We start from the raw sequence: 22,437 nt of genomic DNA on the forward strand, positions 1-22,437 counted from the left end.
TAAACTTCTTTGCAAGTGTCTAAATAGCACATTTTACAGTCATCTCTTATTAAAAAAAATAATTTCATGGCATTACAGATGCTACAATGTAGTCAGCATGAAAGTATGAAACCATATTAAGAAACATTGGTGATATTTTCTGTATGAAAGAAGGTTCTGAAAAAGAATTCATATCAGAAAGAGGAAAGAGTGTTAATATCCCTTATATCATGTAAGCAACAACATTTTTAAGGACAATGGCTAGAGAGGAAATGGAGTGGTGTTCAACAGGAAGGCTTCAGTGTGCTACTGAAGTGTTTTAGACATATTTGTATGTATTTTTCTTCTGGACTTTGTGTTCACTGATCCCATGTAGAAGTTTAATAGCCAGACTTGTAGAAAAATACTTCTAAGAAGTAGTATGAGACTTGTGCAATTTCCTTGTAGTAAAGAATTCTATTATCATGCTTCTCCATCCATAAGTTCATTCTGTAGGGTGTACACATATTACTGCTTTGGAGACTGGAAAATTTCTTGCATGGGCAGGTTCCATGGACACTCACATGCACACACCAACCTTGCCTTTTTATGCATCTCCACACCAGCATAAAGAAAAAAAATCTCATCCTAGAACCGTAGTTTCTTAAAAATAAATAGTAATTGTATGCTAGAGCAATTTACTACTTTTCCTGTCTGTTTATTCTTTTGTTCCCGTACTGCTCTATTTTGTTAAGGAAATTATATTTGGTCCTTTCTAGTTTGTGCCTCAAAGATTCTTCTCTACTGTTGACCATGCCTGCAAATCTCCAGTGGGTTTTAAGAACCACCTTTACTGTAGTGACTGCTTCTGAAATTCATGTCTCTGTGTACATCTTTGCAAGAAGTCATGCATCTGAGAAATGGTATATTTGATTTGGTTTCATACTCCAGGACATAGAGGATTATTAGAGGAACACCAATAATTTCCTCCAGTGAAGTCCTAAGCTTTCATGCTCTGGTGGCAAGTTGGGAAGGGAAATCTAACTCAGGTCCAGCTTAGGACATGCTATAAAGGAAGGAAAATAGGCTCTGAAAAATAATTAGTCTCTAACTAAATTTAGCTCAGAGAAAATAGAAACAGACCTCTTAAGTGGAATTGTGTCAGAGCTTTTGATCTACAGTAATGGTCCAAGTTGCCTTTGTATGTGCACTACTGTTAAATCTGTTTCATTGCCACCTTGCCTTACTGTGAAGAAGTACTCAGGGGCAGGCCTGCTCACAAACTGGCCACAGAGGCAAAGTCTGTTTATCTTTTATCATGCTGCTATTTATAAAATTGCAATGTAGTTGTTAAAACTTTTAAATAGTTTAGCTTTTGTGGTTACAACAGGTGTGTGTTGATTTCCCCAACCCCCCAGTATTTTTAATTTTATCAAAATGCCGTATATGTTGATTTTACTACTGAGAGGAAATGCTGAAGTGTAACGGTTGTCTTCCTGCTTTGGTAAATATGCTGTATAATTCCTCTTTGTATATGCAAAGCATATTGTAGATACGTGCATGTTCTTCTCAAGGAGTGAAGGAAGTTGGACTCTGAATGTAGATAGTAACTATCTCTTGCTGTAAGTGTTCAAATAATATTTTTTTAAAATAACATCAATTTTTTGGGAGGATATGTTCCCATATAGTCCATAGAAATGAGGGGATTTAGAGCAGTCCTCTAGTTAGGCGGCATATGGCATAATCTAGAGCAAATATTTAAAACATTCATTCACACATACTTTCTTTCAACTAAAATTAGCTTCTTTGAAAAGACCCAGACGTTCTCATAAAAAACAGGCTCTAGAGTAAACCAGTTGGTAGTTATGGGATGGGTGCAGAAATTGCTACAATTTGTTCTATTGTATCTAAGTAAAGAATAAAAATAGTCCCTTTGGGCCCAATACTTCCTACCTTTGACTGTGCGTATCCTGTTTTATCTTCTGCTGTTAAAGCTTAACTTGGCTGCCCTTTACATCTTCAGTGTCAAAAGATACTTTCAGCAATTGTTGGCATCACTGAAGCACAGGAAACATAGACAACTGCCATCACAGAGCTCCAAAGTAAGAAGAGTATCCTCCTTGTTTGTGTTAACCTGGAGTTAGTAATAGGTCTTTAATGGCATTACCATTTCTGACTGATACCTGCATAAATCTCTTCTCTGACCAGGAAAGCACTACTGCATAGGTAGACCTGGAAAGATTCAAATTGTTATGTTGTGAAGGAGAGAGGTGATTGAAATACAGGAAAGCTGCCATTTGGTTTGGTATTTTCTTGTAGAAATGTGAAAGCAGGAAAAAAAGAAATAGCAAAGGTTGTTGGCAATTTTCAGGTGAGTTGAGTTTTATTGTTTCGTGGTGTCTTTTTTTTTTGTAAAGTCTGTCTTCCTCAAAATTGTAGGGAGATTGTTTGCTTGCTTGCTTTGCTTGTTTGTTTTTCCTGCCATTTACTTCCTACTGACTAATCTCTGGGTCAGAATCTCTGGTAATACGTATGGCAATTAGCCCATGTTGTGCTGATCTAATTGCCCTTATAGGCCAGCTGACTTGGCAGAAAAAAATACAAAGAAGTTAGTATGAATACAGAGACAGAAGAGAGAGGATTATAAAGAAAAAAAAAAAAAAAAAAGAAGGAAAGGCAAAAAAAGGTAACAGAGAAGAAATCATTCCTCTTTCCACATATTTCAGACAAGGTTCTTTCAATGTATTTTTGCATTTCTGAGTTTCTGGCTGCCTGACTTTAATTTTATTCTTTTGCTTGAAACATTTTATCTGTAAAGTAATTTTATTTTTAGTAGCATCCACAACATAATGACTTATATGTCTTAAGCTTCGCAATGATATAAAGGTTTGCTGCAACCAGGAAAATTGCTATGATGGGTCTCATAATTGCTTATTTTATGTTAGTAGAGATGATACCAATCTGGTCCATCCAGCCCACACTTTCTGTCTTTAATAACAGTCTGTAGTAGCATTTGTTCCAGAAGTGTTTTTTTTCCCCTCTGAGGTTCTCTGCCACGTTCTGTAAAATGATAGTTTGGGCCATCATTAGCTATAGGATATGTTTGGGCTGTGGTGAGTCGCCATGGATTGATCAATCTCTGTGAACTTTTTTAAACATCTGTGGTTACATGTAGTTTCTGTAAAAACCTGCAGCAATGACTGCAATTATTTAATTATGTAGTGTGTGAGAAGTACCACCTTTGGCTTGTTTTAAGCTTGCTGCCAGATTAATCTAATTGCATGGCCCTCATTCATGTGCATGTGGACCGTACTGACTAACCATTTCATATTTACCTGCTCCATAACATCAGTAACTATAGAGTGTTTTCACGACCCTCTGTTTTCCTCACACTTAAGGGATCCCAGTCTGTGTAGCTTCTCACAGAAGTTGCTCCATATCTTTGATTTCTCTTGCTAGCACGTCCTTTTTTATTTCTTCTATACTTCTGTATCTACATGCAGCACTCAGACTGTGGGTGTAGCATGAATTTATGCAGTGACACTTTTTTTCTGTATTGTTTCATGTTCCTTTTCTAATACTTCATTTAACATCTTAGAGAACTGGGCTTACGCAAATGACTTCAAGATTTCCTTCCTGGTAGCTATTTATGTAATAGGAGCCCAGCTTTCTTTATAAGTAGTTTGAAATTTCTTCTTATTCTCAGTATTTACTCATTAATTAGTACTAAATTTCAGCAATGCCTCATTGCCTATTTAGTCACTATATTAAGAACTTTTGATACTTTTTCACAATCTATTTCAGACTGTCCTTGGGAATTTTGTGTCATCAGTTGCATGTTGTCACTTCAGACTTATATTGTCTTTTCAATTCATTTTGAATGGGTTGATTAAGTTAGATCTCAGCTTGAATCTGTGAGAAAGTCTCTATTGTATTTTTTTTCCTTTTTTGTGAACTGTCTACTCTTATTCTTTGCTTTCTATATTTTAACAGTTTGCTAATCCAGAAGAGAACCATCCCTTTATTCCCATATAAATGTGATTTCTTCAGGATCACTACAGGGAGACCTTGTCAGTTTTGCTTTGTTGTTTGTGGTTTGCTGGTTGTTTGGGTTTTTTTGTTATTTGCTTTTTTTGGTTTTGTTTTAAATCAAAATACACTAACTGACTCCTTCACTTTTATTGTGTGCAGCTTGTTTCAGAGTCCAGTACATTTGTTGGGCATGGTATCTGTATCTGAAAATCCTACTGATTTTTCAGTGTTTCATTTCAATGGTGCATCTATAAATTCATTTCACGAGGTTTCTTCCCCTGCCCTCAGTTTTTGTCCATTCTCACAGACAGTTTCTCTACATTCTTCTGAATCTCTTTAAGATCTGGTTTGTTAGTTCTGTGTTAAAAGACAAAACTTGTGGTTGGTTATACCATATCATACAGATTTTGCTCCTTTGAAGGTTACTAGAATAAAATTGTATCTTTCTTGTGTTGGATCAGACATAATTAACTATTTGATTATTTATTTTGGCCAGTCTATCTCCTAGTTTAATGTATAGGTGCTTTACAAGGGTATTTGATTAATATGCCCATTTTGAATGTCAGAAGTTAACCGATGCATTAAAAATACTCAAATAGAGAAAAAATACCAATTGCTTCAGTTCAATGTAAAGGTTATAATTACATTCTGTAGAAGATACTTGTTATATGTGGTAATATTAGAATGAAATCTATAATTCCTACAATGAAAAACTCTTTGTTTTTAAAGCATAAAGTGTATAGCTTTCAGTTTAAAAAAGAAAGGAAAATGATAACTGTACAATTATTTGCCTTTTTCATAAAGATTACGAGGGTGTTTTTAATGGAACAGCCAATTGCAATGGTCTGATATGGTAAAAGCTTTTCTGCTTGCCTTCTTGCTGCAGTATTTTTCTAGTCAGATATTCCTGGGAATTTTAGCATCCTGTAGTTTCCTATGGTTAGTGTTAGTTTGAAATGCTAGGTATTATTTTCCCCTTTTCTGCTTAGAAAACTAATGAAAACATGCAATTTTTAGGAGATGCTAGTCTGGAGTTGAATTTTTAATAAGAACATAGAAGTAGTCACAGATAAATGTAGACTCTTTCTTGTGTTAGTTTCATTAATAGGTATTTTGGAAACAGTCTGAAAGAGACTTCATGGCAAACACATTAAAGGCTGTTAGAAAATAGCTGAGAAATGAAAAAAATAAGTGATATTCTCCAAGGAAAAGTTACTTGGCATGCATTTATATTTTTTGATGGATTTATTGAGCATGCTATTCTGTAACTTTATTGTAAATAAAACTTGTCCCAAATAGCAAATGATATTCTCACTGGCAATGTTACGGTCTGTAGGCATTTTTGTAATTTTCACTAGTATGACGATTTAGCTAAAAATGTCTTGCAGTTTAAAAGAACATCCCAATACTTTTCTGCTTGTATAGAAAACGGTTGGTGAGCTGTTATTATCTTACAGTCACTGGAAGACACTTGACCCATCTTGACCTCCTTCTTTCCTATTAGTTTCTCCATCTGAGTCATGCTACCAAAATGAAAGAAAAATAATTTTGCTAAGTCTGGGTATTTTTGAGATCAACCTAATATATTGCAAGGTTTGATTTTTTTGGGAGAGGGTATCAATTTCACTCATCAAAATTGATGAGAAAACTATTAGAGAAACAAAAGTCAGTGGTTTACTTAAAATAAGAAACAACTAAATGTCACTTTTTCACACTTTATTTTGGTGCCAACATTTCATATGCCTGTATTCAGAAATGTTTGCATTAAGAATGTTGTACATAACTGTAACTTATGCTCTATGAGCAGTGTAGCAAAGTGGCTTACAGAGTAAGGCAAAGCACTGGAGTGGAAACAGGCTTTTGGATCCGAGTTACCATTACCTATGCGTAGAGTAGGTTGTACAGTTAAGTCTTCAAGTGAGGGAGAGTCGTGGGATAATTTGAACAGCAGAATGACACATAAATTGTGAAAAGGCTGAAGAAGAAAAGAATTTGTAGTTTTGGAGGTGTTGATTGTGGGACAAGGATGATGCTTCTTTACTGGAAGTGTACCTTTAGTTATGTTGGTAATGTGTGCAATTCAGCTTACATCTTTGTGAAGTTAATCAATTTAAGGAGGATATACTATTACACATTATAAAAACTGTAGCATTTTACATCTACTTCTGGTATTTTAGGGTGCTGGGAAATCTTTTTCCCCTCTTTTAACTGAAATCTGAGTTTATTCATCCCTTGATCTTTTCCCAGAGAACTTCTTTAACAAGATTAGTAACTAGTAACAACTGCCTGAGGTGTCTGACTGCGTAGTCTCTTCCTAGTCAGATGAGTTTATCACGAGGTGGGTTGGTGCCCGTGGCTCTCCCAGCAGTGCTAGCAGTGATGCCTCTGTTCACTTTGCATATGCAAGACAAGCATGATAGAGAGGTAGCCATGCCAGACTCAGCGTTTAGGGGACAAAGTAGATCTCCCCAAGTAGTTTTATTTAATCTAGTAATCATCTAATGTTACAAGTGGGGAGGCATCATTGTTCTTTGTTTTTCATTCAGAATAGCATCACAACATTAATACCTGGAAAAAAAGATCCGTTTTCTCAAATCTGCTGCCATTCAAGTTTTTTCTCAGATGCTTACAAAGCTGCCAAGTATTTAACATGAATACATTAGAGAAAAGTAAATTGGCACTTTCTGCAGAATGCATCAATTTGCATTCCCTTGTTGTTTATTTCTGACAGCAATCTGTATTACATTCTTCAGAGTGTCGGTATTTTTTCCCCGAAGAGATCTCATCTTGTATTTTCTGGCACTTGAACCAAAACCTTGTCTATTAAGACATTTTTTTAATACTGACTTAACTTTCACTAACACAATTGCTCTTGTGATCAGACTCATACTGTCTTATCTGTTTTTAAATTATTGCTTTTAATTCTTTAGCTTAAGCAACTGAGAATTTAATTATTTCAATCTCCGTGTAAAACTTCCAGCTACAGCACTGCAGCAGTATTTACTTTCTTTATAATGTAATATCTTCCTTGGCTTCTTGAGCATTTTCTTTCAGCTTACTTCCCTAAGTTCAGTTAACTAAGGTTTCTTTTTAGATCATCATCTTCATTGATTGGATAAGCTACTGAAAGAAAATAATGCTGATTTGTGTAAAACTTGTATTTTGAGGCAATTTTGTAAATAAAATTCCTTAAGACAACGATTAGTTCAATCAAATAAGAAAGTGGTGGTGTTTAGAGAATTAGAGGTTTTGATACTCTGAAGGTGTTGTGTCTTTGAATGAACTAGCCTGGGGGATTTGAAAATACAGCCTCATAGTTTGAAAAAAAACAAACCCGTCTTTTGCCTGAAGGTAGCAGGAGAACAACTGTAAGCTTTTGCAAAAACAAAATAATTCAGTGGGTAGACTGCATGAAATGTTGCTGATTGTTTGCTTGCTCACTGTACCAGTTTAGCATTGGCAGACTCAGAATGAAAGGGAATTTTGCATAATCTGTACTTAACTAGTGAAATGCTTTTGTGTATGATACTGGATCTCTCAGAAGTTTATATGAATTCTGAAAAGATGATCAGAGAAATGCAAAGTTGAAAAATCTGTTTGCCTTTTATGCTGCTTGTTTTAGAAGAGAACTTGGGGAGAGAGGAGAAATTGAAATATTTTCATGAGATTTTAAAGAGAAAGGTATTATAAAAATATTTGTGAAAAATTAAGTAGCTCCGTTTCTTCAGCTGAGTGCTAAAAAAACACTTGTGGTCTTATGAAATAGTTTTGCTGAAAAGAAAACCATCAGAGATTAATTCCTGTATCTCTAGTGTAATAGGTAGAAAAACCCACTTGATTAAAAAAATCAAGAGTCAAAAGAGGGGGAAATTGGTTCATCTCTACTAAGTGTTTTTGTTATTACATTAAGAATATATCAGCATACAGTAACATGCTTCAGTATAAGATTTGTGCACATCCTTCTATTGCAGAAAGAAAATTTAAGGTCACCCTCACCATCAATTCCAACACAATACAGTAATAGTGTGTCAACAGTGAAGGTTTTTACTGTGTATAATAGTAAAATAATGCCAAAAGATAATGTGAAAAGGATGTTGTGGGAGCAATTTCTGCATTTTGCTTTTTGTAAAATAAACATGACTTTACAAAATGGTTTTAGGTTTTGGATGACAGCAAAAGAAGTACAGAATGCCAGAACACCAAAGCAACTGTACGAGATCAGAGTGGTAATCCACCTAGCACTATTTCTTTTCTTTGATAGTGATTAGAACCACATGCTCTAAGGGAAAAATACTTATAATGGTCAATTAAAGGATCTGCACATAGCAGGCTTTTTTCCTCTGCCCTCCCTCCCCCATTTGCCATAAATTACTGGTTGGCCTTTACTATGATGTGCAAGTCTGACAAAACCTAGAAGGAACAGGAAATGACCTAAGTGTGGTTTTAGCCAGTTTTTTTCATTACCTACATAAGAAGAAAAAAAGCCCCTACTTTCCCTTGATAGACAAAACACCTTTTAGAACCTTTCTGAAACATCTGAAGATCTTAAAAAATATTAAAAGGAAGATAAGAGCAAACATAACAAGAAATAAGAAGACTGAAAAGTTCCTATGGTAGGCAAAGTAGATACTGACCTGCTGATACTCCTGGTTACAAAAGCAGAAGTAGCATGTGCTATTAAAAACAAATGAAACAAACACATAAAAAAGAAACAAAAACCTAACCAAACAAAATATTTTTCCATTTGCAGGAAATAATATTAACATTAAGAATAAGCCTGCTGAAGGCTTATTTGAAACTTGAGCATAACTGGAGCGTTTTTGCTCTGTTTTTGTATCTGTGCTGAGGACAAAGTTACTGAAAACAGTAACTGAACACATGAAAACTCTAAAGTGACTCACTGGAGTTAACTTGCAGCTCTTGTCGAAGAGCTTGTATTTGCAGGGAAGATCAGAATATGGTGGCCAGACACCTGTGTATGTTCCAGTGTTCTTTTTGTGTCCAGCCAGTTATGTTGCAGGTGCTATTTAATTGCTAAAGCAATTAAGTAGAAGGATGATTTTAGACTTCTTCAAAAAGTGAAGATAATTCCTTTCATAAAAGAGTTGAGTCAACAACAGAGTCTAGGATAGGGAATATGACTGTTTCCTTCAGTACATTTATCCAAACCTCAAAACCAGGAAAGCACACTGAGTTTCTGTTCAAATATTGTGGCTATCTACAGACTTCACAACCTATTAGCCATTTTACAACCTTGGACAAATAAATTGTGTAGAGTCAGGAAGTGATGAGTGTTAGGATTCCAAAAATATCCTAGTTTTTTCTGGTCTCATTTATTTTCATGGGAAGATTTAGTGGGTGGAGAAATATGATGATGACTCTAAATGCTTTAAGTATCATATTAAATGTTTTTCCAAGTGTTGCATTTTGTCTGGATTGCCATAATCTACTCAAGTGGCTGTTGATTTGGCCTGCAAAAATTTCTCAACAGAATGCTGCCTCTGTTATCTAAATAATGCTACTTCTATCTTGACAGAGTCATTCTTTGGTTGCATCACCTTTAGTCTCATCCTGAATGCAACTTAACTATTTAATATCATGCTGTTTTTCAAAATTCACCTTTTCTGCACAGTGAGGGGAAAAAATCCTAACAAATAAAACAAGACTTCTAGGTTGTATACTGCCATTTGGTTATGTATCATTAAATGACATGAGTTTAAAAAGCAAATTGATTGTAAGCTGTTACAAAAGGCTAATTTAGAAATAAAAGCAATGAGTCTAGGTTCAGTGTTGTTTGAAAGGCAGTCATGAAAAGAAACGGATACATAATAAAACTTTTTAAATATTTTACAATAAATTAGTTTCTCATCTGGTTGTAGAGTTTTGCTTTTGAATGAGGTGATTTTTTACACATATGATTTCTGAATCAAGTTGCTATGGTGTTGGTTTCATTGTTTAGTTAATTCTATGCTTGGTTGCTATGGAAATACTTATTTACGGAGCTGAGGCCTAATGGTGTCAAACAGATGCTACTAGCAACTAGGAGTCTTTTATATTTGGTCAATGAAAGACTTGGTCAGAAGTAGAAACTCAGTTTTGTACTATTTTTTGCTCCATTAAAATTTTGGAGCATAGAATGTGGATGGGTGGTGTCAAATAGGATGAGTTTTCTTTTCCTCATAAGCATTGAAGCACACACTGACTCTCCCAAATAGAATCCTCATTGAAACTAAAACTTCCCAGTTACCTCATTTAGGCAATCAAATAATAATGTTTAAAAATTGTTTAAAAACCCATAGTGTACTTTTATAATAGTGGTTTGTAACTTGAGAAAAGTAAAACTCATTGTGCTTAAACCTTTAGAAGTTTAAAATACTCTTCAAACATGATAAATGGAGCTGTGACGCTCATGCAGAGAAGGTCCCAAAGAACTCCCCTCTCCATGGCATCAAATCACTTCTGAAAGACTCTTCTGTCTTTCTGTTCAGAAGACAGACAGACTCTTCTGCAGGCCCTGCAAACACTGGCTGCCCTTTGATAATAAAGATAATTTTTCTATTAAAAAATAATATAAAACAAAACAAGAAACCCTGAAGCCCTGCTATTTTTAATTAGCTGTCTTATCCCATTTCTCATCTGTTTTTAGTTTATTTAGACTATAAGCTTCTCAGAGGGTCACTATTTCCTTTTCCTTTGTGAAAACTAATATTGCTTGTTCCAGTTGCTGTTTGAACTGTAAGTTGTATTAGGGAAGGCCTTTGTTACTGTTACCTTTCATTCTTTTTTAACAAATGTGCCATCCTTGAGTTTTGATAATTCTTGAGTTGATATTCAACAACCAGGGCCTTTGACTTTTTTTTCCCCCTCCTCCAGTGAGTAGATGGATTACAAATAGTGTCAGATAAGTTGATTCTGAAATTAGGTGTTCCAATTGCATGGCAATTCCTGTGGAGTATATAGAAATACTGTTTTCATTGTTTGAGAAAATATAAACAAAGAGTAATATGTGATGCTTACTTCAAATTTTCCTGCATATTTCCAGTAAGTGATATGTAATTATAATCTCCTTAGATTTGACTAAACATCCATAGTACTGAACAAAGAGTTCATTCTTCAGAATAGCAACTCTAGGGATAATTTGTTGAGCTTTAACTTTTAAAACATAGATATTTTTCCAGTTATGCAAATTCCTCTGTTGATACATTTACATTTACATTTTGATACATGTTTCAGTTTGACCCAATCCCATCACTAACTGATGGCAGCCAAACTGGAAAAGGTCACTTGTACTTAAAGGGTTTCTGTAAGATAGCTTGTCTTCTTCTAACTGTGTTGAAATTTACTTCATAGCTTAAGTAGACTCAATGATTATACTTATATGTAATACAGTTCCTGTCTGCTGAAGAACAAGGCATGGAACTATGTTATACATGAGGGTTTGTTTGTTGTTTTCTTTTTATTTATTAACAAATTCAAAACCCTGTTCAGCTTAACAGGCAATTATATAAAATCAGGGAATTGCGTGAATTGCTGTTCGGGTGGACTAGGAGACACTGGGGTTAGAGTCAGGCTGATAGGAGAACTTCTCTGAGCTGACTAGTAATTTGCTATACATGGTTATGGAGGGAGGGCCATGCATTTCTCACCTTTCAGCAGGTCAACTACAGTATCAGAGCCCACTGTGATTTTATTTTCAGGGGAGCTTCCAGCTGTATGATTGCTGTGATGTTGGCACTGACAGTGGATGCTCAAAAGTCAAAGTGTGTGAGTTGCTGAGTTTTAAGTTGTATCTTGGAACTTTTGTGACTCAAGTCCCTCCTAGATCAGGTGTTTCTTGCCGGAGGAGGAGGAGAAGAATGTTGAGTGCAATGGATTTCAAAATCTTGGTATTGCAGAATACAGATCTTTCTGCAACAAGTCTTATGGTTGCAAAATCAAAAATTGCTGAGGCTCTCCCTAAGACCTATTTTAAAGTCTGTTGGGCTGTTCACTTTAAGTCCAAAAAAGTGGCATCCTTTTCTCTCCGCTTGTAAGTTTAATACAACTCTGGGAATACTTTGAAACTTTTGTTGATGACCCATGCTAATTAATTAAAGCTTTGACTGCCAAACTGTCAAAGAAAATAATGCCAAAATTGCTGCTTTCTTAGTATTCCAGATGTAACTTGCAGGGCATGGAGTTAGACTAAGGAGACTAGTCGTCAGTAGTAAGAATGTTTCTGTTCAGTTAGTTTTGGAATGGAATGCTAAGGAGTAAATTCTTCTTTAAACAGTGAAGTTTTTATAAAGAAGAGGAAATTATCAGCTGTTAACGTTTAAAACTGTCACCCACCTTGTCCTTCAAACCATTTCAATTCTGTAGAATGTCTGTTAGGGAACATGCTTCTGCTTTCTGTTCCTTTCTCCCGAAATTGTGTGGGGGACGCTTTCTGGATTTGAGTGCCATCTTGCGGTGTGTCTTAAGTACTTAAAAGAAGGTAATAGCCCTCCTTGCATTAGCCTGTAAGGATTTGGTTACTATAGTAATCTACCAAGTTGCATTTACAGTGGAAAAATACTCAATGTATAGTGATCTGTATTTTTTCCATTGCACTTAGTAGACCAGATTGCTACTTTGTGCCGAAAATTTTCATCAACTCTTTTAAGTTACTTAAATGTATGGCATGTGGAATGAACCCTGAAAATTTTACAGCTAAGACAACTGTAGTGGCCTCCTAGCTGAGTTAATATACTACACCTGTCTTCTCTCAGGAGATATGGCTCCCAATTAATGGTGGTGTATAGTGAATTAACAAAAAAAAAAATATCTGTTGGAAATATACAGAAGTTCTGTTTATTTCTGGTGTCAGTGGAGAAAACTTGGATCTGCTGGTTTAAATGACAACAGAAAATTTTCAATCATGAAAAGCTGTGAATTTTTTTCATTTAAATAAAATGGCGTATAAAATGGTGCCTGGTCTTTAAAAATATCTAACCCTTATTTGTCTTGGAAAGAGACTTTTCTTGAGCTATGTGCATTACTTCACCTTGTGTATACTAGGTGAGTATGGGACATGAGATGTAGCAGTAACCCTTTCCATTGATTATTTTACTCCCTCTGCAACTTTGAGCCTATATCTTTACTATAGCAGGGTTAAAGCCAAAGGAAGATTTTGAACTTGTTCAGTCATATAGATGGATTCCAAAAATGTTATTAGTACAGCTTATGTGAGCATGCATGTGCATGCATACATGTACACAAAAGCTCCCAATGGCTTAAAGGAGGTAGGATCAGTAAAAATAATTCCAGTTAAAGGTTTGGTGTAGAAATGTTCTGGATTTAGCAAGAACATAGAGATTTTTATTTACACCTCATTTGCAATAAATAAAATTAGCTAGCATACCACATATTTAAAAGAAAAATACAATATTAGAAGTGCTGGGGGAAGGGAAAGTTCTTTTTTGTCCTCTAATGGAGGTTGCAGGATTGCAAGCAAGCTGACGCAACTTCGTAGACCATTAGTATCAAAGGTTGCTAATACAACTAACAAAACTCATGTGGACATCTGATCTTTGTTGCTGGTTGAGTCAAAACTCAGTGAAGCAAATTAATGCAGTCTCTGTGTCTGACCTTAGGAGGACAAAATGAAATAAAAAGATTTGCTTGTGTTTGAAAGAGTAAATAAATGTCAATCTGGAAAAAAAAAAAAAAGGGAGAATGAAAAAAAAGAAACAAAACACCACCTAAAACAAAAAACCCCAAGCTGCTCTTGTGGACAACTCATTCTGAGTTTTTTATGGAGAAAAAAACCCTTCCTCATAATACTACCAAATGTATCATGCAAAAATGGATATGGATAGATGTTGGTCATTATCTTAATGCTTGTAACTGCCAAGCTAACAGTCATCTCATATGCCTAGTTTAAAAAAGGTGGGGGAATGGTAGCTGTATTAATCGCTTGAGGAATAAAAAAAACCCCTCAACTTCTTAAAATCTTAATTCTTGATTTAGACCTACTTGCTTTAGACAATGTCTTTCGTATATATCATAACTTAGGCACATGCTTAGTAATAGATTTCTTCACTTTTCATAGCAAATGGGTGTCATAACTATTAACTTTAAGCATAGTTAAATGGTATCTCTACTACTATAACAGAAGAAAGATAGAGCCTTTAAGTGCCACCCTTGCCTGGGTACTGCTGACACGTCAGCCAGTGTTTTTCTTATTGATACTTTCTGCATCTTCTGCTGGAAAAGTGCCCATCTGGAACACTGTGTTTTCCCCATGAAAGTGCTGTTCATTTTAGAGGAACAAAACTAAATATAGTTCTCACCTGTAAAAATAAACAGAAAAACTTACAGGACTGTAAAATATGAAGTACCAAGTGGGTTATTGGCACTTTGTGTTCTTTAGCTATGGAAAAGAAAGGGGAAAAAGACTATATTTACATGTGTTTAATTTGTGAATGAATGTTGTGCATGTGGATTAATTTATCAAATAATAATTGAAGCCTTCAAGAAGTCACGAAGACTGAGCACACTTGAAACATAGTAGACATCTGTATTTCATTTCTTGTGTGGTGTTTTTATTTTTTATCAGTACAGAAGAAAAATGAAGTGAGTGCTGTTGACGTACTTGAAGCTGATAGTATCTCCAGATTGTGTTGCTGATGTTCTTTGTGGGTTTGGTGGGTTTGGTGAAGTTATTCAGAACACGTAGGTTTGTAATCATATTCAAGCAAAACCTAACAAAACCTCACAAAACCTCCTGCAAGAAAATACTTTTTAAATTACTGATTTATTTTAACCTGATGTAGTTGGGAGCTTTTTGCCTTTTTAAAAACATTATGTGAATGTAGGGCTTTCTGCATTGTATTAAAAAAATTGCTAATGGTTCTGGAAGGAAAAAAAAAAGTAAAATTTGGAGGTTTTAGGATAGATTTGGTTTTCTCAGTTGAGGTGAATACACTGTCACCACCTAATGTAGTGTGCCTGTTAAATTATTTATAAATAATCCAAAAATATTGAAATAAGGCCGTATAATTATTTTGTCATCAAGATACCTCTGTTGTGTGCAATTTCTTCACATTCTTTAGGACTTTTACTGTGGTAGCATTAACTGAGAAAATGGCCTAAGTTTCATCTAAAAACATGAAGGAAGAATGATTTTATATTACATCACATAATCAAGATTTATTTCATTGGCATTTTTTTTCAGCATGAACATATCTATGATTCTATATCACCTATTACTTTTCCTTTTTTTTTTATAGATGATACTTTGGGATTGGGATTTAAAGCAATGGTACAAGCCCTATTACCAGGTAAGTGTATTATGAATCTAAATATTCTTTTGTTGAATATGATTGAGTACAGAGTTCACTGTGAACTGTCTGATTTAATTTTTCTGTTGCTATTTTATTTACCTAAGTTGTCCTAGTACATTCTAGCTCTATGTAGCAGAGACTTGATGTTTAGCAGTTCTGACAAAGCTGACAGGGAACTGCTTTCTGTGGTGTATGAGAACAGTCCCTAAGATGGGAGTGCTGTGGGGTTGTTTTTTGTTGTTGTTCTGTGTATTGTTTTTAAATATTCATTAACATAAGATTAGGGAGTTGATTCCCCAGTAATATCACCAAACTCAAGTCAACCAGATTCTCACCTTTTTTCCTGATTGTTTGTTTCTCCCCCTCTGTCTTGTATCAACAGTAGCATCTAATCAACTATTGCTGTGCCAAATAAAAACTGATCACTTTATGGACAGAATTGTTAGGATTTTTTTTAGTAGAATCAGGATTAATAAATTTAATGAGGAAATTGCACCTCTACAAGGGTTTTATAAGAGCCTGGCCACTAAAATATCTGTTGATATTATTGGAGGAGATTGCATTGATAATGCATAAGTGCTTATTTAAAACTTAGAACTGTGTGAAACGTTTTGACATGCTAACTGTTTGCAACATTTCTGTCTATTCTAGAATGCTGGCAGTGGAAATGGAGTTGATCTTTCAGTACTAAATGAGGCTCGGAGTATCCTAACAGACCTCCTGACTGACACTTCCCTTCCACCACAAGTGATTTCTTCTCTTCGAAGCATTAATAGTTTGATTAGTGCTTTCTCAGGCACGTGCAGGCCAAAGGCTAGTCCGTTTGCACCATTTCCTGGTTTCTTCCCCTGTCCTGAAATAGAGGATCCTACTGAAAAAGGAGATCGAAAGCTGCTCAAGGTCAAATGACTTCTATTTTCATTCATGTGTGTGTTGCAATTAAAAAAAAAAATATTGAGGAAAATTCATTTGGAAGGAATGGTCCTGTATGGATAGCAGCTTTACTGAGTACCTGTGAGATAGGTTTAATGTTGAAAGAGGGCAGCTGTGAAAACACATGGAATGAAATGTAGATAGGTAGCAAAATGTAAATTCAGGTAGTTGACGTAGAGACAGGTAAGAGCACTGGTCTGCACTTTGAATGCACGATTCCTTGAAATAAGCACAGGTTTTAAAAGACTAAAAGCAAGTTTAAAATGAAGATGTTATATTCTCATGATATGGCACAAATAGAGCTGTTCTTGATGCTCCCATGTTCTTGATCTAGCAATTACTGTCGGTGTGGCTTTTTCACTGTCTTTTTTCCAAAGATACTTACTCTTGTGAACATCAAACTAGCCGTCAGACCAGCAACAATTCAGCTATGTGTAAAGAAAAATACCTCTTCTTCCTTTGCAGTACATCACATTATGGGACCAGTGTGTAAATGTACTGTCACAGAATCACAGAATGGTAGGGGCTGGAGGGGACCTTGTGAGGTCATCTAGTCACATCCCCCTCCTAAAGCAAGTTCACCTAGAACAGGTTGCACAGGATCGCATCCAGGCAGGTGTTTAAATATCTCTAGAGGAGGAGACTCCACAACCTCTCTGGGCAGCCTGTTCCAGTGCTCTGTCACCTTCACAGTAAAGAAGTTTTTCCTCATGCTCAGACAGAACTTCCCATATTCCAGCTTGTTCCTGTTGCCCCTTGTCCTGTCTATTTTTTTTCATAATAACTTTCATTGCTGGCACAATCTAAGTTTTGTTTTCAGAGCAACTTTGACGCTTTGTTTTAGTGATTTAGTTTCCCCATCCTTTGATACCTGTGCTTTGTTTATTCTTTGCTTCTTTACCTAGCTGGGGAAAGTTCTGGAGGTCTGTCGTGTACCCAGTGAGTCTCTCAAAGTAGCCAGGAAGAAGAAAAAGTACAGGTCTCTCCATGTTATGCTTACACATGCACTTGTTTAGGGGAATGGACATTTCTCCTCAGTGATGGGGATTTTCAGCTGTGCACCCCATGTTGTAGAGAGCACGCAGGTTAGATTGATGTGGTCCACTGACACAGAAGTCTGTTTTAGCCTGAGAGCACTGCCACTGTAAGACAGTACACACAATATGCTCCTCTAGTTCTCTTTGCTGTAGGACTGGTTAAAAACTGCTGCATGTTTTTGTGGGTGATGTGGTGGTCTTGCTCTCCCTGTCCAATTACGCATTTCTGGCTGTGACTGCAACTTTGCAGCAAACCAAACAGAAGGTGCATCCCATATCCAGGACTCAAAGCAGTCTCATTTTTTTCAGGGTAAGAGACTGTACTCTGACTCTTTTTTTTCTGAAATACGTCATAGCTTTGTGAGTTAAGTATGATCTTTGACCACCTGATGAAGCTTAAAATTGCAAAGTCATTATTTCTGCCGGATTTTTGAAGTGGTAGTAGCCAAGGGTCACCCGTCCTTACACATGACCCTGCAGACCTTACTCAACACTGCAATTATCCCTTTGAATTTTTGTAAGCATTTTTTCTGGTATCCTTTTTACTTTGCAAGATCTGATTATATACAGCTGCATTTTGTGGGAGAATCTTCCTCCCCTACCCCACACTCTCCATTGAATGGCCAAATCTAGGGATAAGTTAAGTAGTGGCTTGTAGACTGAATGTACTTAGAGTGAGAGAAATATTTTAAATGTTTGTTTAAAATATTATGTATAGATTATCTGTGCAATGGATACAGGTCTGCCAGAGCTGGCTTTGTAGTTTCAGTTCAGTGATCCTATCCTTTCTATTAGTTAGGTCCTACTAGTTGCTATTTAAACATGGATATGATTTTCTGTGGGTATTTTAGAAAGGCAGAGGTAGTAAGTCCTGAGTTATTTCCATACAGGAGTGTTTGATTGCTGTTGCCCTGCTTTGCAACTTTGTTGAAGTACCACAGTAATTCCCAATGTTTGGGCTGCAGTGTGCCTAAACATGCATAGCTGCCAGGCTAGAAGTGGTGAGGTGCCTGGGAAGCTTCCTGGGTGCTATGGGGCTGGTATGGAAGCAGAGAGGGAGCCTTGATGGACCAGAATTGTCCCTGTGCATTGTGCATCACCCTATCCACGAGTTCCACAATGCTCACACTGTCAGTATTTGGCTTTTGACTTAATGAAATCCCAGGCTACCCTGAGAGCTGGAGAGCTAACTGTGTGGTTGCATCAGTGGGATGTGTAGTTGTATCAGTGGGATGTGCAGAAAAAGGATCTGTAATCCTACAGCAACTGGCTATCACTGGAAAATCTCTATTTTTAAAAGCTCTGAAGAGTAATTGTTGAACCTCATGGATTTCAGAGTATGAGTATTTGTACATATTTTATTTTGAGGGAAGAAAAAGAAGAGATATGAAAAAGAATTACTCCTAGTAAGCAAAATAATTTTATTGTATCTTTCTTTTTTTCTTTGAGCAATAAGAGTGAATGTAAGATACCATATTTACTATTTCACTGTCAAAAATTAACAAGAAATAGCGTTCACAAACAATAAATAAAATGTTAACATGATTTTAATTACGTAGATTTTAACTATAGTTAAATTACTCAACAGGGTTTAAACAGCAGGAATAGCCTGCCAACGCCACAGCTGAGACGAACTTCAGGAGTTTCTGGCATTCCACCTGTAGAATCAACATCTTCGAGATGGGAACGGAGTAACAGCAAGAGATCTCATCAGGAATATAACACATCAAGGTAAGCATTTAACCACACTTTAAGGGCAATATAAATGCAGCCTTTCTAAAATGTTCCTGTCTGTAATGTTGGAACTTGGCAGCAGAAGTATTTAATGTAAAATCCTGAGAAGTAAGTCTCCAGATTCTGCCAGTGGAAACTGGAAAACGTTTCAAGTTAATTATATACTATACTTTTGTAACTCTGTTTGATCTCAACTAGAAATCAGGTCATTCTGAGGTTAACTGACGTGCTCTGTCATAAGTAGGCCTGCATATCAGTTTTAGTAGGAAATGAAAAAATGTCCGACCTACACAATTGCAAAACAAACTAGTTTAACCTCTGAAACTTTACTGGCTTTGTCCTCCTTTTGACTTAAAATACTTCTCACTTGCCAGCTTCCACATACCTCCAAATTTCTTTTCTAATTAAAAAGATGATATACCTTTCTTGCCTTTGGTAGGAAGATTTTATTACTCCTGTGGTCATCAAGCAAGCAGTAAAATAGATTAAGAAAGTTCTCTTCTCTACTTATTAGTCAGTATGGTACAAATATAGGATTAAAATAAATGTACTTTTTTCTTTTTTATATAAGTGAAACTTCAGATTCATTTTTATTTACATGTTGTAAATGTGCATGGCTTTGCTCAGTATCTTGTAAGAAGAGTAATACAGATATTTGAAATTGTGTTGCAACTTAAATCTGTAAAAATGTGTGTCCTTTTGATTTTGTTTATTTTTTTTAATATACTTGCTATCTTGTAAGACTTTAATGGTTTTACATAAGCTGTAAGGAATGTAGAATATATGCAATTTTTTTAGAAAATTTTAGTAATGCTAATAACTCAACATTACTCATAATTAATAGTAGTACTTACTACTAGTGCATGAAACTTTATATACAAACATCCAAGAATTTTTTTATCTATATTGAATTTAATTTTAAAGTGAACCATTTAAATAATTTGGAATTTGTCCGTTGCTTTTCTGCTTGAATAGAAGTGGCTCTTCCAAGTTTTTATACAGTAAAACTTAGTTGTGGTTTTTGCATAAAATATAATTGAAGGTACTACTAGTAGTAGTAGCTTAAAGATTGTATTTTCACACTGATTTGGTTATCAGTGTTTGAAAGAATCTCCCCGGTTAAATCCACCTCCATAACTGGAGACAAGGGAAATGCTTTAAACCTACAAACTGTGGGGCTTCAGTTTGAGCCTCAGCGTTTCTGGTACACACGCAGCGTACATTTACAACGTATTTCTTTACAGTTTTTACTGACCAAAGAATCTACTCAAACTCGCCTCATTAACATTATGAAAAACACCCTTACTTGTAGTCCATTGCTTTTAAATTAGCTCTTGACCCTGGTGACTAGTACTTGTAGTTAGTCACGGTCCCCTGCCCTGCTCCTATCCACCCCCCATACAGCCCTAGAATACGTGTTTGGTTTTGTTGTGGTTTGTGTCCTGCCCCTCAGAGTTCTTGCGAACACTTGCACTGTCCCTGCCTTCGTGCATCTTCCAGTAAATGTTCTTCTCAGGTTCCTGTTAACTTCTAACATGTAATCATCTCAAAATCCTCCATGGGTGCTTACCTTACAGATGTTAGATGAAACAGCTGAACTGGCATAACAGTCCTGCATTCCTAAAGCACTTTGTGCTGTTGGCTCTGGCTCTGGAGTCAGTCTCTTACATTGTGAGAAGAATACCAGCAATAAAAAGGCAGTTTTTCCTGCCTGGGGAGCTGATTCAGCCCAATAAAGGACTCAATGAATGTTAGACGAGAGGCAAGGAGGAGCAGGCTAATAGTAAAAAGGGCAAGTGAAACAGCAAAGTGTTCACTTAGGAGGAAAGCTTATAAAAAATAAAAATATTTTCTTACATACAGTGGCTGCTTTCAGCTGAATTCTTGCAGAGCTGAGAAAGATAAAATATTTCATAGCGGTGCAATAAGTGAATATTGCTACAAAATGTGATTTAATGTTCTGAATTTTTTTCTCTATCCATTCAGACAATTTTCAAAAGCAACTCTTGAGAGCTGCTGGTTTATTTTTATGCAAATTACCTTGATTTGGTTTCTCATTCAGACGCTGGTTCAAAATTAACTGACCTTGCTTAATATATAGTTTTCCTACACTAAATACTGATGCAGCATTTTTATGTGCTTTAAAAGAATATGCATAAGCTATGATAGCTAAACAGTGTGCAGATAATGAAAAGGTAGATATATCCCCCTTGTCAACCCTAACATTTTTTTTAGTTGGCTAAAATGTCAGCATCAGACTTCAGAAGAATAAATTTGTGTTTATTTTAAACTCATTTTTAATTTTTATGTATTTAAAGAAAATATGGGAGAACAAGTGTTATTTTGTTTGACTTTTGTTTGAAATCTGATCAAATAAGATTAAATCTGTTTTGCTAAATATTTTTAATCTATACTGAAATTAAATATTTAGTTTTACATAAAGTATTTTTACTTTAAAGTATATGTACATGGTTATTTTGATTTTCATATTACATTTTTGTTTACAAAATATATGGAGTTCAATTTCATGTCTGGAACAGCAGGTGGCATAATTCAACTATCGAGTTTAACAATGTAACTACCAAAGTACATATGTCTTCATGTCAAAGGCAGCTTTAGTTCTAATATGATAATAAATAAAATTATTAATTAAATATGAAAAATTTATTTGAAAAGCAAGCTGTGGCTGCATGAGATTGTAATGATTTTTCCAAAGTAACCAGTCTTTTAAATTAATTAAAACAGCCTGCTTTGTTAAAACATTCAAGAAAAGTAAATACCATATTAGAAAGTAAAACTTGTTGCATATGGTCTCAGTTGACTTATAGTGTCATTTTAGGACTGCATAAATTTTATTTTGCTTTCACCTAGTACCCATAAGTTTATGTTCCATGTAATTGATATATATTACCTAGCAGATCTTGAATTCAGCTTCTTTCTAGTATCTTTCTAGTATTCTCTTTTTGTTGAATAGTAGTGGATCTGTAACAGAACAGCCTGGCCATTTTATAAGCATTTCATTTATTGGAAGTGGCAGACAACAAAGCAAAGGAAAAAAATTCTTGCTGTTTTATTTTCAGCCAAGGATCTCATTCAAATGGGTCTTTTGGTGCAAACTTGCTGACAATACCAAAACAAAGATCATCTTCTATAACATTGGCTCATCATATAGGTCCCAGACGAGCAGGTAAGATCTTGCAATTTGTAGATTTTAGTGGCAGGTTGTCAAGGCAGTAGTTAGTACATCACGTTATTACAAATGTGCTTTTTTCATGTAAATGTCCTACTAATATAACAGCTTGTTGCATATATTAAAAATATTTGTAATCTGCTTCTAAGAATTCTCAAAAATTACAGTTGACATCAGCTTTGTAGAAGTCCCAGCATTGTCAGAGTAAGAAGCAGTAGGCACTGTAACAGCAGTGCTGAAATAATGT

The 22,437-nt window shown here is 35.5% G+C and overlaps 1 protein-coding gene across 1 annotated transcript in view; it reads left to right on the forward strand.

Annotated features, from left to right (window-relative positions):
* The window catches only part of PDE3B (phosphodiesterase 3B), an 88,936-nt gene that overhangs the window by 48,172 nt on the left and 18,327 nt on the right, over nucleotides 1–22,437 (forward strand). Inside the window, exons 2-5 of the mRNA XM_051621224.1 lie at nucleotides 15,243–15,293; nucleotides 15,948–16,196; nucleotides 18,855–18,997; nucleotides 22,081–22,187. Of these exons, the coding sequence (XP_051477184.1) occupies nucleotides 15,243–15,293; nucleotides 15,948–16,196; nucleotides 18,855–18,997; nucleotides 22,081–22,187 (550 nt within the window). The remainder of the gene's footprint in view (nucleotides 1–15,242; nucleotides 15,294–15,947; nucleotides 16,197–18,854; nucleotides 18,998–22,080; nucleotides 22,188–22,437) is intronic.

This window comes from Apus apus, chromosome 5 (genome assembly GCF_020740795.1).
Source record: "Apus apus isolate bApuApu2 chromosome 5, bApuApu2.pri.cur, whole genome shotgun sequence".
Lineage (NCBI taxonomy): Eukaryota > Metazoa > Chordata > Aves > Apodiformes > Apodidae > Apus > Apus apus.